The sequence below is a fragment of the Procambarus clarkii genome, chromosome 11, assembly GCF_040958095.1.
Source record: "Procambarus clarkii isolate CNS0578487 chromosome 11, FALCON_Pclarkii_2.0, whole genome shotgun sequence".
In the NCBI taxonomy this organism is placed as follows: domain Eukaryota; kingdom Metazoa; phylum Arthropoda; class Malacostraca; order Decapoda; family Cambaridae; genus Procambarus; species Procambarus clarkii.
The window spans coordinates 38,500,059-38,513,816 of NC_091160.1; the positions used below are offsets into that span (position 1 = coordinate 38,500,059).

Sequence of the window (13,758 nt, forward strand, 5' to 3'; positions counted from 1 at the left end):
AATGTATGCATGTATGTGTTTGATAAGTAACTTGCATTATACTTTACCCTGATGTAGTAAAATCAATAATTTGCAATGAAAACTTGAACAAGGTATTCAAAGATAATAATAAATGTTATTTTTTACAGGTATTGTCAGTATTGGTGACAGCGGCAGCTGTTGCAGAGCTTGTAAACGCAGTGTCAAAGTCATCTCAGGAAAATGTTGTTTCAACCAATGATTTTGTCGCTCCTGTTATTCTCATGAGTTCTTATGCAAGTACAAAAGCTAATTCATTGCATTTTCTTTATTACTATAACTATTCAGCAGAATGTGTAATCAGACTTCTATTAATGCATCAACAATTAGATTTAGCAATACAAATTTTTATTAAGTACAGTAGTTGATTAGTAAATACAGTTTTGTATTACTAAGATTTGCAGAACTATATAAAAGTACTTTATAGTGGAAATCTATAAGCTGTTTTGCTAATGAATAAGTTGTATTGAATGAAGCTCTGGTTTTGAAGTTGGATTATTTATTAAGTTTTCTTTTTGTAAACATGTGAAGTGTCATTTGTTATTATATATACAATTAAATAATGTACTGTATTTTAATTAGAAGCAGTAGCTCAAAAGATATTTACAACTCCATGACAAAAAGGGGTTACTGTACAGAATTGACCTAAAAAAAACTTGTTATGATTTTTTCATCAGAAAGTGATAGTGAAATACATGTATTTTAAATATGGGCGTTATACTTTCCAGATATTGCAAATGATATTGGTATTCCTGAGTCATAAGTATGGAGACAGAAGCAGCGGACTTGTGTGGCTGTTTTGGTTCCTGCAAGTCATATGTGGTGTCCCGCGCCTCAAGTCTACACTATCATCCACTGCCAGCCCCGTAAATTTTATAAGGCATTCTTTTACTATCATATTAATCTGATATTAAAAGGAGGTTTCAGCAGTTATATGATAAATATAATTATATTCTGTATTATTGTACTAGTAATATACTTTACCTGTACAGTATTTCATATCTAATATAAATTAAAATTTATTCTGTTAAATTTCTGTACTGTATATGCTGCACCACAAGAAGTGGATGGATCAAGCACAACATACACTAACTTTAATCTCATGACAAATATTGGTATACTGTATATTGTATAATGATACAGTATTGATTTGCCATTCTAGTTTACATTGACCTACACAAAATATAATGCCGTACAAGCAATAAGCCATTTTACTTTACAGGATGGGAACTTGGATACAATAACATTCCTTGTACAGTACATTGGTGGTGTTGTACTCTTAATTGTGAACTGTTTTGCTGATAATCCTCCTGACTCAGATGGACTCAGCAAGGTAAGCACTTAGAGTCTGATATATAATGCTTCCTTTTTTTTACTGTTAACCACTGTTACTGTAATTATTTTAATAATAACAATAATACAGACAACCACATGCTTTCTGGATGCCTCGGTCCCTTAGACCAGGTGCTTAACTTATTGTGTTCATAAAAGTAGGTACAGTAGTCATCCTGAAAAATGTTAGGAAAAATTGGCAATTTGTTGTGAAACTTTTGACAATTATTGCAGTTGTACCCACTAGTATGAGGAATTCTGGTTCTCTTATAGAGCTGAACAGTGTTATGGAAGCTACTTTAGCCATCTACTGGCATACAAACACTGCTCCGGACTTTTCAGTGACATGATATTCCATGGCCATGAGCAACCAGTATGCCACTGGATTTTTCATCTCTTCACACTTCTGTCTGTACCACTATTACACTATACCTTACAAAATGCACCTTAGCTTTACTCACTACTTTTCTATTATGTATTGCTTTATCACTTTCTCTGACAAAGTCACAGATACAGTAGTAGCTTTAGCCTTAATAATATCTGAAAGCATAGTCTTTGCTCCCTTGGCACTTGTTGCACACATCACCTCTTGGAATAATAATACAGAAAAGATTAACTGGGCTTACATATGGGAGAAGACAGCAGGAGAGGGTGGCCGAGTCTGAAGAATTTGTCAATGAGGTATTTCATAAAGGAGCAGACAAATGGATTGAACCTAAAAAATAAAGAATAAAACTGCAGATCCTGTGAGAACAATGTGGTGAGCTAGAAACTTTAGCAGATTTCCAATGTCTTCCTCCATCATTAATGGCTTTGGGGAGACATTTGAAAATTGCCTTACTGCACCAGGAAGTAATTGTTACCCCTGGCCTGGCCAGCTTGGTCATGTCCTTGGGAGAGAAATCAGGTGACCTACACAGAAAAGAGCTTTCAATCTACACTCGTCTTCATTTTAATTTTGGCTGTATCTTGTCCTTCCATGTTTTTACATTACACTTTGTATGTTTGTGCCAACATCAACTTTCCAAACTTTCTATCATTTTATTGCTCATTGCAGGTTACCATTGGCTATTTCATGGGTTTGATAGCCTAAATGAAGTACTGTACTGTAAAATTTTACAAAAAAAAATTCAAATGCTTCTCCAGAAATCTCTCACTGTCTAAAGCAACATTTCTCAACTGGGGTTCAATGAAATCCCAGGTACCTAGGAGTTCTGCAAGAAATTGTGATAAATAGGCCAATTCTAATCATATGTAAATGTATTTTTGAGTCTTTTTGTGTTTAATTTTCTCATTTAACCAGTATCAAGAGCAAAGACAGAAATTGTCTCCTTTCACTTGACAATGAAATCCATGTGTGTTTATTTAAAGTAGGACTCAGAATTTTTTCCTGGGTTGAGAAATGCTGGTCTAGAAAGTGCTGAAATTTCTAAGAAAGATTTTACATGTCTGTTTTATAAAGAAGAATTAATTCCTAGAGAAATACAGCAGCAATGATTGTAAATAGATATAGCCTGTTCATACTTAAATAATATGGCAGCAAAATTATTTAAAGTTTTCTTTCCACACATTGAAGGTCTACCCAGAGCAGCATGTGTCCTTCATAAACAAAATAACCTTCCACTGGGTGAGTGGCCTCGTGTGGTTGGGTTGGAAACGTTCCCTGACCCATGATGACCTTTGGGAAGTCCCTTCTCATTGTACGACTAGTAATCTGGATGCTTTATGGAGAGCAGCTTGGAGTAATGAGCTCTCAGTAGCCAGGTGAGATTAAAGGCAACTTTAAGTTACTGTGAAAATTATCACAAATTTTAGATACTGTATAAAAGATAAAGAAACATTAATGGTAGAAAAAGCTATTTCTAAGCTGATCATTTGGCCTCTTCCTGATACAAGTGATCCACTTTGTTAAAAAACAGGATCAGACACAGTCAGCCAAGACAGCATCCTCCAGCCCATCCTCCTGTTTTTGTAGTACAGTACTTATAGTAACAATGAGGACCATAGTACATATACTGACATACAATGCAATTAGAAAGTAGAAATCGGTACTGTTGAATTTGGAAAAACTGGAAAAGATTTCTATTTATGTTGCAAAGACAAACTAACCTAACTTAACTTTATTAGGCCAAACATCGCTATCTGAGGCCTAATATAGTACATATGGGTGCAAAACTAGTAGGGCCATCTTAACAGCATTATGGGCCCCTGAGCAAACTGGTGTGCTGGGGGCCCCTACAACAACCACTCACAGGAATAAAACGTAAATGGTCGATAATATTAAACATATATTTATTTTATTGCCACTTCAACAAAACTGGTGTTAAAACATTAAAAACATGCTGTAGAGCAGCAACTAATCAACATGATAAACATTTGAACAATACACAAGGCTTGAAAAACACAATAATACGCAGTAAGCTACACAGATTAGATGGCACAGTAAGAAATTACTATGAATTCTTATTATATCAAGCAGTTGTGGCATTTCTTTTCAGAGAATTGCTTTAATATAATTGGCTTACAGTCAGTGGTTTTCAGGATGTCATTTTCCATGCATATGAGTGAAAGCCAGTTCAAACGATGCTGCCCTATTGTGCTACAAAGCAGATTTTGTATAAGTTTCTGTATTGAAAAAGAGCGTTCTCCTGTACAGTTAGGTCACCATCATGCACTTATCAAATATGCTGTAATGCACTTTTGATGTTCTTCTCCATTTTCATGTTCCACAATAACATTGCTATGCTTCCAGTCATTGTCAAAAATGTCACCTGCTGCAGCAACAGGCAATGATGGTATGTCTGCTGAAACTGGATGATTGGTAGCAGGAATGGATGTAGATGTGGATGCTATATCTGAAGGAACAGTACTACTGGCTGTACTGGCTACTGACTTTGGGTGACATTGTAGGTGTGGATGCTGATGTGGATACTATATCTAAAGGAATGGTACTGAGTGGCTGTCGTTGCACCTGTGTTGAGCCACAATGTTAATTTTGGAAATTTTCCTAATTTTCTCCTTCTCTGCAGCTCTCTTCTTCTTCTTCTTCACTCAAAACATTACGTTTTATTTCTGCTGAAAGGGTTATTCATCTAGAAATACATATCGTAAATATTTAGTATTTAGTCCCACACTAGGATGTAGGGTTATATTATATAAGCATGCTTGCAACAAGACCTAATTATTTAAACATTCTGCTTCCATAATGAACATGTCCTATGCTTGTGGGCCCCCGGGCCAAGTACCCATTGTGCACATGCGGCAAGACAGCTCTATATACCAGCCCGTCCTCCAAAAATGGGGTGGTAAATGTAAGAAGACAAATAAGTGCAATTATGTACTATTCATAGCTGTTAGGAATTGTACTTGTTTTCACTTAGTATTAAATCGTACTGTCAAATATATTGTGAATATTTGAGTTTACCTGAAAAACTGAATAGAAAACCACAACCTCACCTAACTGTCTTAGTTTTTGAAGATAATAATTTTATTGCTTCTTAATTACAATTAGTACTTAACCTATAGCTATATTGATATTACAGTTTTATAAAACTCATGAAACAAAACTAAAATATATCAATAAATTGTAAAGTAACTCAGGATATTTTAAAATTTTGTATAAAATCTATATTGTTTAATAAGCCTGAAAAAGAAATTTCTGATATTTAAAATTTGTGTATTGCAAATTGAAATTGAAAACTTCATCCTAAAATTCTGAGTGTCTTAACAGAAAACGAGGAGAATTAAATCGGGGGAGGAGGTTGGGTAAATGTAACAGCCCCATAAATGCAATTATGCACTGTTTATGACAGTAAGAAAGTGTACTTATTACACTTAGTATTAAATCGTACTGTCAATTCGGAGGATGGGTTGCAGCTACAAGGCCTGGGAATATTCAAGTTTGTTTTTAGCTTCATTTTTTGGACTCTTATAAAGTGAATACACTATAGTACAAAATTCTATCTAATTGCTTAGCACATCAATATTTGTACTATGGTGCACATAGTTACAAAAAGTACTATCTAAATAGGAGAATGGGTTGCATCCTTGCACTGGGACTAAAGGGATCTTTTGAAACATCTCTTCAGGGGTTACTAAAGATACTAGGGAGTCAATGGAAAAAATTGTAACTTTGGCCAGAATGATCAACTGAGGTAACTCATAAAAACAAAGCCCTTTTGAGCATTCCTTTGGCATCGTGGTAACCACCAAAAGAGGACACTTCTAATTACCAGTTACTCACTTGGCCACCTGCATTAATAGCAACTAGGTGGCAGTACCATACATATCTCTGGGTTCCCTAATGTGAGCCGCCTTTCATCCCAATAGTAATAATAAACTCTGTTCACAGGATAAATAAAGCCCACCAAGGAGGGAATAAAGGCAGCAAAATTATATCATCAGAAAGGTGCTTTTCATAATTACCCAAAGCCTTATTTATTAGCAGTCACATTTGGCTTCTTCCTTAAGTATAATTGTCGAACAGATGCACAGCTTCAGACAAAACCAGGAAGACAGTTGTGTTGCAGAAAGGTGCCCAAGCAATGCACTAGGATGTAAAGCAATGCCAGTGGAAACACACAGTGAAAGAATCAGGAATCATGCCCAAACATTTCGCTATGCCTTGAAATTGAACTTGGGTTCAACTAATTGTGAATCAGGTGCTTTAGCCACTGTGCTTTGACTACTGCAGTAAATAAAAAATAATATCTGAGATTACCATATGATTATAATCCCATGGTGTAGACTATATGTGATTTAATTCAGTTAACTTGAAAGATTCTTCCTGGAAATAATATGAGGATTTTGTCCTTCAGCTGTTAAATTTTGTTGTAGTACTTATTCTTATATTTAAACACATAATAAAATCTTAATTTTACCCAATTTTGAAATTTTATATAAATGTGAATAATATTTTTGTCAACCTTGCTAAATTATTCTTACAGTGGCTGATCTGTCTTCCATATAAATCCAAATATAAAATTTCACCAGCTTTAAGGTCTAGCATGAATTAATAATTGTTTATTATCTGAGCTGTAATATTTGTATCATTGACACCAAGGGGTGAAGCATTAGGCCTTCTGTTTTTTGCCTAATAAACATTTCAAATGCCCTGATTTCAACCTGCCCTCCAAAAATGGTAGTAAGTATAGCAATTATGAATGTATTGCACAGAAACATGGGCCACATTTTGTACGATGAAATGTGTAGAGAGCCCAACATAGAAGGCAACAAACCAATTGTTTGGGGAGCAACAGCTCATGTCTTGTTCATTCCATCCATATTAGCTATAAGTACTAGCATTTTTGTAAGACAAGTTACCTGATTTATAATAATAAAAACTAGATATCCCCTGAAAACTAGATATATACTTTTAAGAGTATATTTGTTGTATTTGAGTATTAATGATTTGTGTATATGATTTTAAAAATTAAGTTCCTTATGATATTTGATTATACAGACAAAAGGCATCATTAAAAAACCAACATTCTCCAGCTGATATTGAAGAAAAGAAGCCATGTTTGTCTGTTCTTCGAGTCATTGTACGATCGATCTTCTGGCCGTATGTCTATGCCTCTGTTATGCACGTCTCTGCAGAATTGGTTTTATTTTTTACTCCGCGACTCCTAGGGTGAGTAATTCAATAATGCATTCAGTATTTAATTTGCAAGTATAAAAGGCTTACTGTACTGTGATGCCTTGATTAAACAAAACTCAGTTCAAGTTCAACAGAAATCCAGATACAGAGAAAGGATTGTGTCAATATATTTTGCTCATGTCAGGATTATATGGATTAGATGTCTGGATAAAAAGGAGAACCCTTCCAATTGGGATTTATGGTGATAATAAAGAAAATAATTTTTTTTAAATCAAAATTTAAGTTGCTTATGTGATTTTGGCATTAAAATATTTGCAAATATAGTTGCTGTCATTTGTACTAATCAAAGAATAATTAAAGCATGAAAATAGCAAAAGCTGCATAAGTTGTGTTGAAGTGGGAGGCTTCTGAGCCAATTAATCTGCATAGTTGAGATATCATTGTATTTTTAGGACTGAAGATTTTACTTTATCTAGTTACTGGTTAATTTGGTGACTTTCATGTATAAAAGAGTAAATAACTAACAAACCTTAATATATATATACACTAGAATACTATATATTTTAGATCAAGAATGGACAAGAACCCAGGCTTTCCTTGATTTATTAATTTCATCTATTTCCTTTTCCTTTTATACCTTTTTGCAGTTTGTTGATCAGCTTTTCAAGCAATGAGGAAGAGCCGGTGTGGCACGGTTACTTTTACGCAATCTTGCTTCTCCTTGTCAGTTTCCTCACAACCATCTTTAGAACCATCTTTGCATACAATGCTTGGATCATTGGTGCAAAGGTCAGGTCGTCTTTAATGGCTGCAGTATACCGAAAGGTGAGATGTTAATGTGCTACTGAGCTGCTTCCTTCCTTGTAGGCTGTGTTTACCATGTTTATCAAGGAATTATGTCTTAGATGGCTAATTTTGTACATATTAATCATGTGCTTAAAATTGTATTGCCATTCATTGAGGTGAATAAAGTTGATTTGACAAAAAATAATTGAAAGGGTTTTAGGCAACTTAAAATAACTTTAAATGGAAATACAGTTCCATAGTAAAGTTATAATACTTTGACATTGCTTAACCCCTGAGATAGTGCAAAACCATTAAAAGTACAGTACAGTAAATGTGTATTAAAAAAAAAATATGATAGGAATAGATGCAGCCAGAGCACTACAAGGATTGGTAATAGTGACTTTATATATGAGAAAGGGACATTGTGCAAAATGAATGGGAAAAATCAGGAATTAAAGATACTAGAAATGAACAGTTTATTCATTTCAACCGATTCATTTCAGTCCATACAGCAGTCTATTCTATCACTATTGGTCCCACTAAAACCAGAACTTAAAGTAGTTATGTTACTTTACAATCTTCTCACAATTCTAATTGCAAATTCCAAATACAACAACACAAAAGTGTCCTAGTTAACACATAAATATTATTGACAATGACTGGTATAACACAGAACACATGCTTAGCAAATTTAACACTGATTTGTTTTCATATTTTCAGTCGCTGAATGTATTTGAGACTATTTCTTTATTTCATTGAATTGATATTTATCAGTACTTTTGTCGAAGAGGTTTTTAGGAGGAAACAAGGTATTAAATATATACTTAAGATTGATGGTTATCCTAAACATATGCATCCTGTAACAATATATGAGAATAATATTATTACCTTCTTGACAGGCACTTACACTCTCAGTTGCTGCTAGACGAGAGTCAACTGTTGGTGAAATTGTCAACCTGATGGCTATAGATTCTCAGAAAATAAGTGATTTTCCCTTATTTTCCAGCTTGTTTTGGTCAGGTCCCCTGATCATAATAATTGCTCTGTATGAACTATGGAAGATATTGGGTAAGATCAAATTATGTATGTGCGGTATGTCATGTATGTCATGTTTGGTTAGTACCTTTCTTAATGATATTTGCACATAAAAGATATATCTATTAATTCATGTCAATTCACTTACCACCTTAAAGATATCAATAATAAAAAGTGCTGATTTTTAGCTTTGGGCGAGTGAAGTGATCTGCTTCATGCTTATTATCCTATACCTGCATGACTTGATGTGTCTTTCACTAAGTTCTCTAAGGCCTAAAGTATTTACTGTTCATGCCATATTATGCATAATTGACTTATATAACTTGTGACTGATGATAGTGATGTGTGTGTGTGTAACAGGACCTGCAGCACTCTCTGGCCTGGCTGTCTTGATACTTCTCATCCCCATAAACAGTGTCATTGCCAACAATATCATAACCCTCCAGAGCTCTCAGATGAAGTTCAAAGACAAGAGAATCAAGATGCTTAATGAAATCATTAATGGAATAAAAGTAATACACTATTAAATTTTGTGTACATATTTTCTGATCATTACAGATATGTTAAATACTTTTAATTTCAAACTCTTCATGCTTTATATATAGTGTCTGATTTTTAAAGAACAGACATTTGAGATATCCAACTTAATCTCGTGCTTTTAAAGGAGAAGTGAAATTTCAGGTATTAAATTTGTGGCATTCTGTAGGTACTGAAATTGTATGCTTGGGAGAACTCCTTCAATAATCAGGTAGAAGATGTCAGAAAGGCAGAGATTAAAGTTCTGAAGAAGTCGGCGTACCTTCAGTCATTCGTGGTTTTCATATGGCTTACCACTCCGTACTTGGCAAGTAAATTGGTCTGGTTCATGTATAATACTTTGAAAAATACATGCTATTCTATTATATTTGGAAGTATAAGAGTCTGATTTGCTGAAAGAAGTGCAGTATTAAAAATGTTACAATGCCATGGCTCTAACAAATAAATACTAAATCATATGATTGAAACGTGAAAAGGAGACAATGTTTCAGTCCATCGTGGTCTACCTCGGTAGCTCTCAGTCACCAGGCTCATCTGCTAGCCAGGTATATGGCATTGCAGGTGCTGGGTCACTTTGGGTTCTAGAATTTGCAGGACCCATCATTTTGTCTAGTGCATCACCATTCAAATCAACCCCTACACTTCTGTTCTGTTCTCAGACAAGCATCAAGCATGTGTAAATGGTATCTTCATTGATTGGCTTGTATCTACAGTGTTCTATCTTCACTCTTTCCCATATATTTTCTGCTGTCTATCACTACTCATATACATTATTTACACTAGATGACAATTTCATGTACCACCGGTTCTTTATCATCTGTACTGTAATTACATAAGTGTAGTTACAGGAAGAGAGCTATGCTCGTGGTGTCCCATCTGCCTAGCACTCTTTTTACACTTTGAAATTACTGACAGTTTTGGCCTCCACCACCTTCTCACCTAACTTGTTCGAACTGTGTACCACTCTGTGAATTTTCTTATATTTTGTTGGCAGCTTTGTTTAGTTAGTTTAAATCTCTGACCTCTCGTTCATGAAGTTCCTGCTCTCAGGAATTCTTCCCTATTAATTTTGTAGATTCCTGTTACTATTTTGTATGTAGTGATCATATCACCTCTTTTCCTTCTAACTTTGGCATATTTAATGCCTCCAACCTCTCCTCGTAGTTCATGTCTTTCAGTTGCAGGAGCCATTTAGTTACTCTATGCCTGGTGCATATACCTTTGTTTTGCATGGTGACCATGTGTTTCTCTTGGACACTGTTGTTCTTAAATTTTATTCTATGTAACACTTTCTTTTAAGATCCTTGGCACTGTACTGCAGAGTATATTCATTAAGAATATTCATTCTGTTTTTTTTAAACACCGCTGTTTGTCGACCTAATTATATTTGTGCTGCTCTTTCAGCCATGTTCCCCCCTTACTTTCTTATTTTTATTTGTTCTCAACACATTTTATACTTTAAACTCAATTAGTATTAAGTTTTAGTCTTTAATGTTTTTCCTGCCCGAAACGCTTTGCGTAATAGTGGCTTTAGGCATTGTATGTACCAGCTCTATCTATAAACCTAGCAATTTTTGTAAAAATCTCTTGTATGAATGTACCTTACCTTAATAAACATTTATTTATTTATTTATTTATTTATTTATTTATTTATTTATTTATTTATTATTTATTTATTTAAGATGCTTAGTTTTACGTCATCTATTTATGATCTGACATCTTAGCTCCTCATCTGCTCATTGTTAATCAAGTATTTCTCTTCAGGTTGCATTAATCTCATTTATCACATTTCTGATGTCATCTGAGGAAAACGTGCTGGATGCTAAGACAGCTTTTGTTTCAATTGCACTCTTCAACCTTATGCGCTTCCCAATTAATCAACTGCCACAAGTTATTGCTGCAGGTATTCGGGTAAGCATAAATGTGTTTTTATCCTATATGTATATATAAATATGTTTATATCCAACTGGAAAAGATCAGGACAAATGATGCTTGTCAACCTTTGACAAACTGTTAGCTTCCTGTCCTCGTTTAGGCCACTAGTGTTAATGGCTCTTAAGTAAATTCAGGTAAAATCCTGAATAATATTGATTTGTGCAGTTATACCTTGTTACCACTTATTGAGATTTGGTCAAAAATTGTATATTAGAGGCAATTTTCTTGTGATATTTTCCAGTACAGTGGTACCTCCACTTACGAATTTAATCCGTTCCCAGAGACGAGTCGTAACTGGAAAATTTGTAACTCGAAACACATTTTCCCATATAATAAGGTAAATTGAATTAATCCTTTCCCACACCCCCAAAACTATTAACTTAAAAATACATTTTATACCAAATACCACTCTTTTTGTACTAAGTGCAATACTGTATGTATATCTTACTCTTATTGAGAACTCTTGTTGGCATATGGAAAACGGTGAGGAGGGGGGAGGAGGAGAGGTGTTACTGTTTGGAAGGGAAGTCCCCTTCCATTATAACATCAGGCAGTGGTGACCTCTCTGGGGTACTCTCTCTCTTACATTTTGTCTGCATACCACTAGGACCTGGTTGTGGCTCACTGCTTGCTTGTCTTACTAAGAAGCTGTCTAAAGACACTTGTTTTTCCTACATTTTAACACTTGTCTGTAGTAAGACATCACATTGTCATTTAAAAGGTCAATGTAACAGTCTGCTACAGCTTTATCTGGGTGAGCTTTTTCAACAAAACTTTGCAGTTCTTCCCATACTTCACACATTTTCTTAACGAGGAAGGGACATCCTGCCTCTACTCACAACTATTTTCTTAGGTTAAACGTTACCACTGACTTTCTTGGGACTCATGGTGTGATATATAATAATTACTTTTATGTTCAAAAAACAAAAACAGTATGTTAAAAAAAATTGAGTCAAATTTTCCGACAAAATTGGTGTCATAACTCAAAAATTTTGTAAGTAGCTGGGGCATTCGTAAGTCGAGGTTCCACTGTGTGTAGATGTTGTTAGTAGGAAATGATACAAAATTTTGACCACTGATGTATCCTACAACAGCCCCCGTATTTGAAGCTATTCAAATTGCCAGTGGCTCTTCAAAAAATAGCCTCCTAGTGACCTCATAATTTTATTATCATAGCCTGCTACTTGAAAAGAAAAACAGAACCATTGCATGTTAAAAAAAAATATTTTTTAACTGCTTAAGTAACTATGCGTTATGACATTGCAGGCAAGAGTCTCCTTACAGAGAGTACAGAAATTCTTGACTTCAGCAGACATGGATCCTCATGCAGTATGCAGTGACAACCAACAAAGTAAGTTGTGAGTTTATTTCAAGACTCGCAATGTGGCTTTACAATAGGGCAGTCATATTTGACAAATTGACTCTCGTTCTTGTCAAACACATTTGATGCAGTAGATAGTGTTTAAGCATATAATATTATATGGGTAGGGTCCCGGTAGTACAGTCAGGTTCATTCACAATTCACAGTTAAGAATTTCAGGTTCGAATCCTGGGCAGAACAGAAATGGTTGGGCGTGTTTCCTATTTCCTAATGGGCCTGTTCACCTAGCAGTAAGTAGGTAGCCAGGAGTTAGTCAGCATATCCCTCCAACCTTGAACAGTGAGACATTTCCCTTCTCTTCCCCTCACTCTTCCTTTGATCCTCTCATCCCCATCTCCTTGGTCCCCTTCTTCATCCTTCTTTTCATTCTCTCTCACCCTTCCCCTGGTCTCTCCCAGCCTCTGTCCACCTCTTTTTCCTGCTTCCCCCATCTCCCCCCTTGACTCCCTAGCCCCCCCCCCTCTCTTCACATTGCTACACCTTGCTCCACAAGGTATAGCACTGCTATACGTTGTATCAGTATAATGTAACAAAATCAGTGCATATTTTTCTTTATAAATACATACCTGTATACTGTATATTATTATTATTATTATTATTATTATTATTATTATTATTATTATTATTATTATTATTATTATTATTATTATTATTATTATTATTATGGTTAGTTTAACATGATTCATTTACTGTATTTACCATTATATGTTGTAAGCTCATTTAACCTTTATATTTTTTATTGCATAGTTTTCTCATGGGAGTTAAAGTATGAAGAATTATATTTTTAGATGTAGCAGTTATGGTCCACAAGGGAGAGTTCAGTTGGAACACTGATGATGGGAAAACTTCATGGCGGCTGAAGAATGTCGAGCTGGAAATTCAACCTAAGCAGCTGGTAGCCGTTGTGGGGCCCGTAGGAGCTGGCAAGAGTTCTCTACTCTTTTCCCTACTTGGGGAGATTGATAAAGATTCTGGTAATGTTGTTGTAAATGTGAGTTCTTATTCTATTTTTTTATCAAATTTTTATACATTTTCTATCTTGTTTCTGCACATAATAATTTTTTTATTTATTCTCACATAAAAGCAGTAAACGTTTACACACTCGGAGGTCTTTCATCTTGGTGAGTGAAGAATA

At 34.8% G+C, this 13,758-nt stretch overlaps 1 protein-coding gene across 4 annotated transcripts in view; it reads left to right on the top strand.

Moving 5' to 3' along the window:
• LOC123758340 (ATP-binding cassette sub-family C member 3) overlaps positions 1-13,758 on the top strand; it is a 58,142-nt gene that overhangs the window by 15,192 nt on the left and 29,192 nt on the right. For 3 of the 4 annotated variants that reach the window (XR_006772875.2, XM_045742631.2, XM_045742630.2), the window contains exons 4-15: positions 129-254; positions 747-884; positions 1,241-1,351; positions 2,927-3,114; positions 6,812-6,982; positions 7,597-7,774; positions 8,635-8,803; positions 9,131-9,282; positions 9,477-9,614; positions 11,072-11,218; positions 12,509-12,593; positions 13,412-13,614. Coding sequence is in view for 3 of the 4 variants with exons in the window: in XM_045742631.2 (XP_045598587.2) it covers positions 129-254; positions 747-884; positions 1,241-1,351; positions 2,927-3,114; positions 6,812-6,982; positions 7,597-7,774; positions 8,635-8,803; positions 9,131-9,282; positions 9,477-9,614; positions 11,072-11,218; positions 12,509-12,593; positions 13,412-13,614 (1,806 nt within the window). In the remaining variant the exon portion in view is untranslated. Of the gene's footprint in view, positions 1-128; positions 259-746; positions 885-1,240; positions 1,352-2,926; positions 3,115-6,811; positions 6,983-7,596; positions 7,775-8,634; positions 8,804-9,130; positions 9,283-9,476; positions 9,615-11,071; positions 11,219-12,508; positions 12,594-13,411; positions 13,615-13,758 lie in introns of those variants that run through there. The other variant, XM_069322636.1, reaches the window with a different exon arrangement.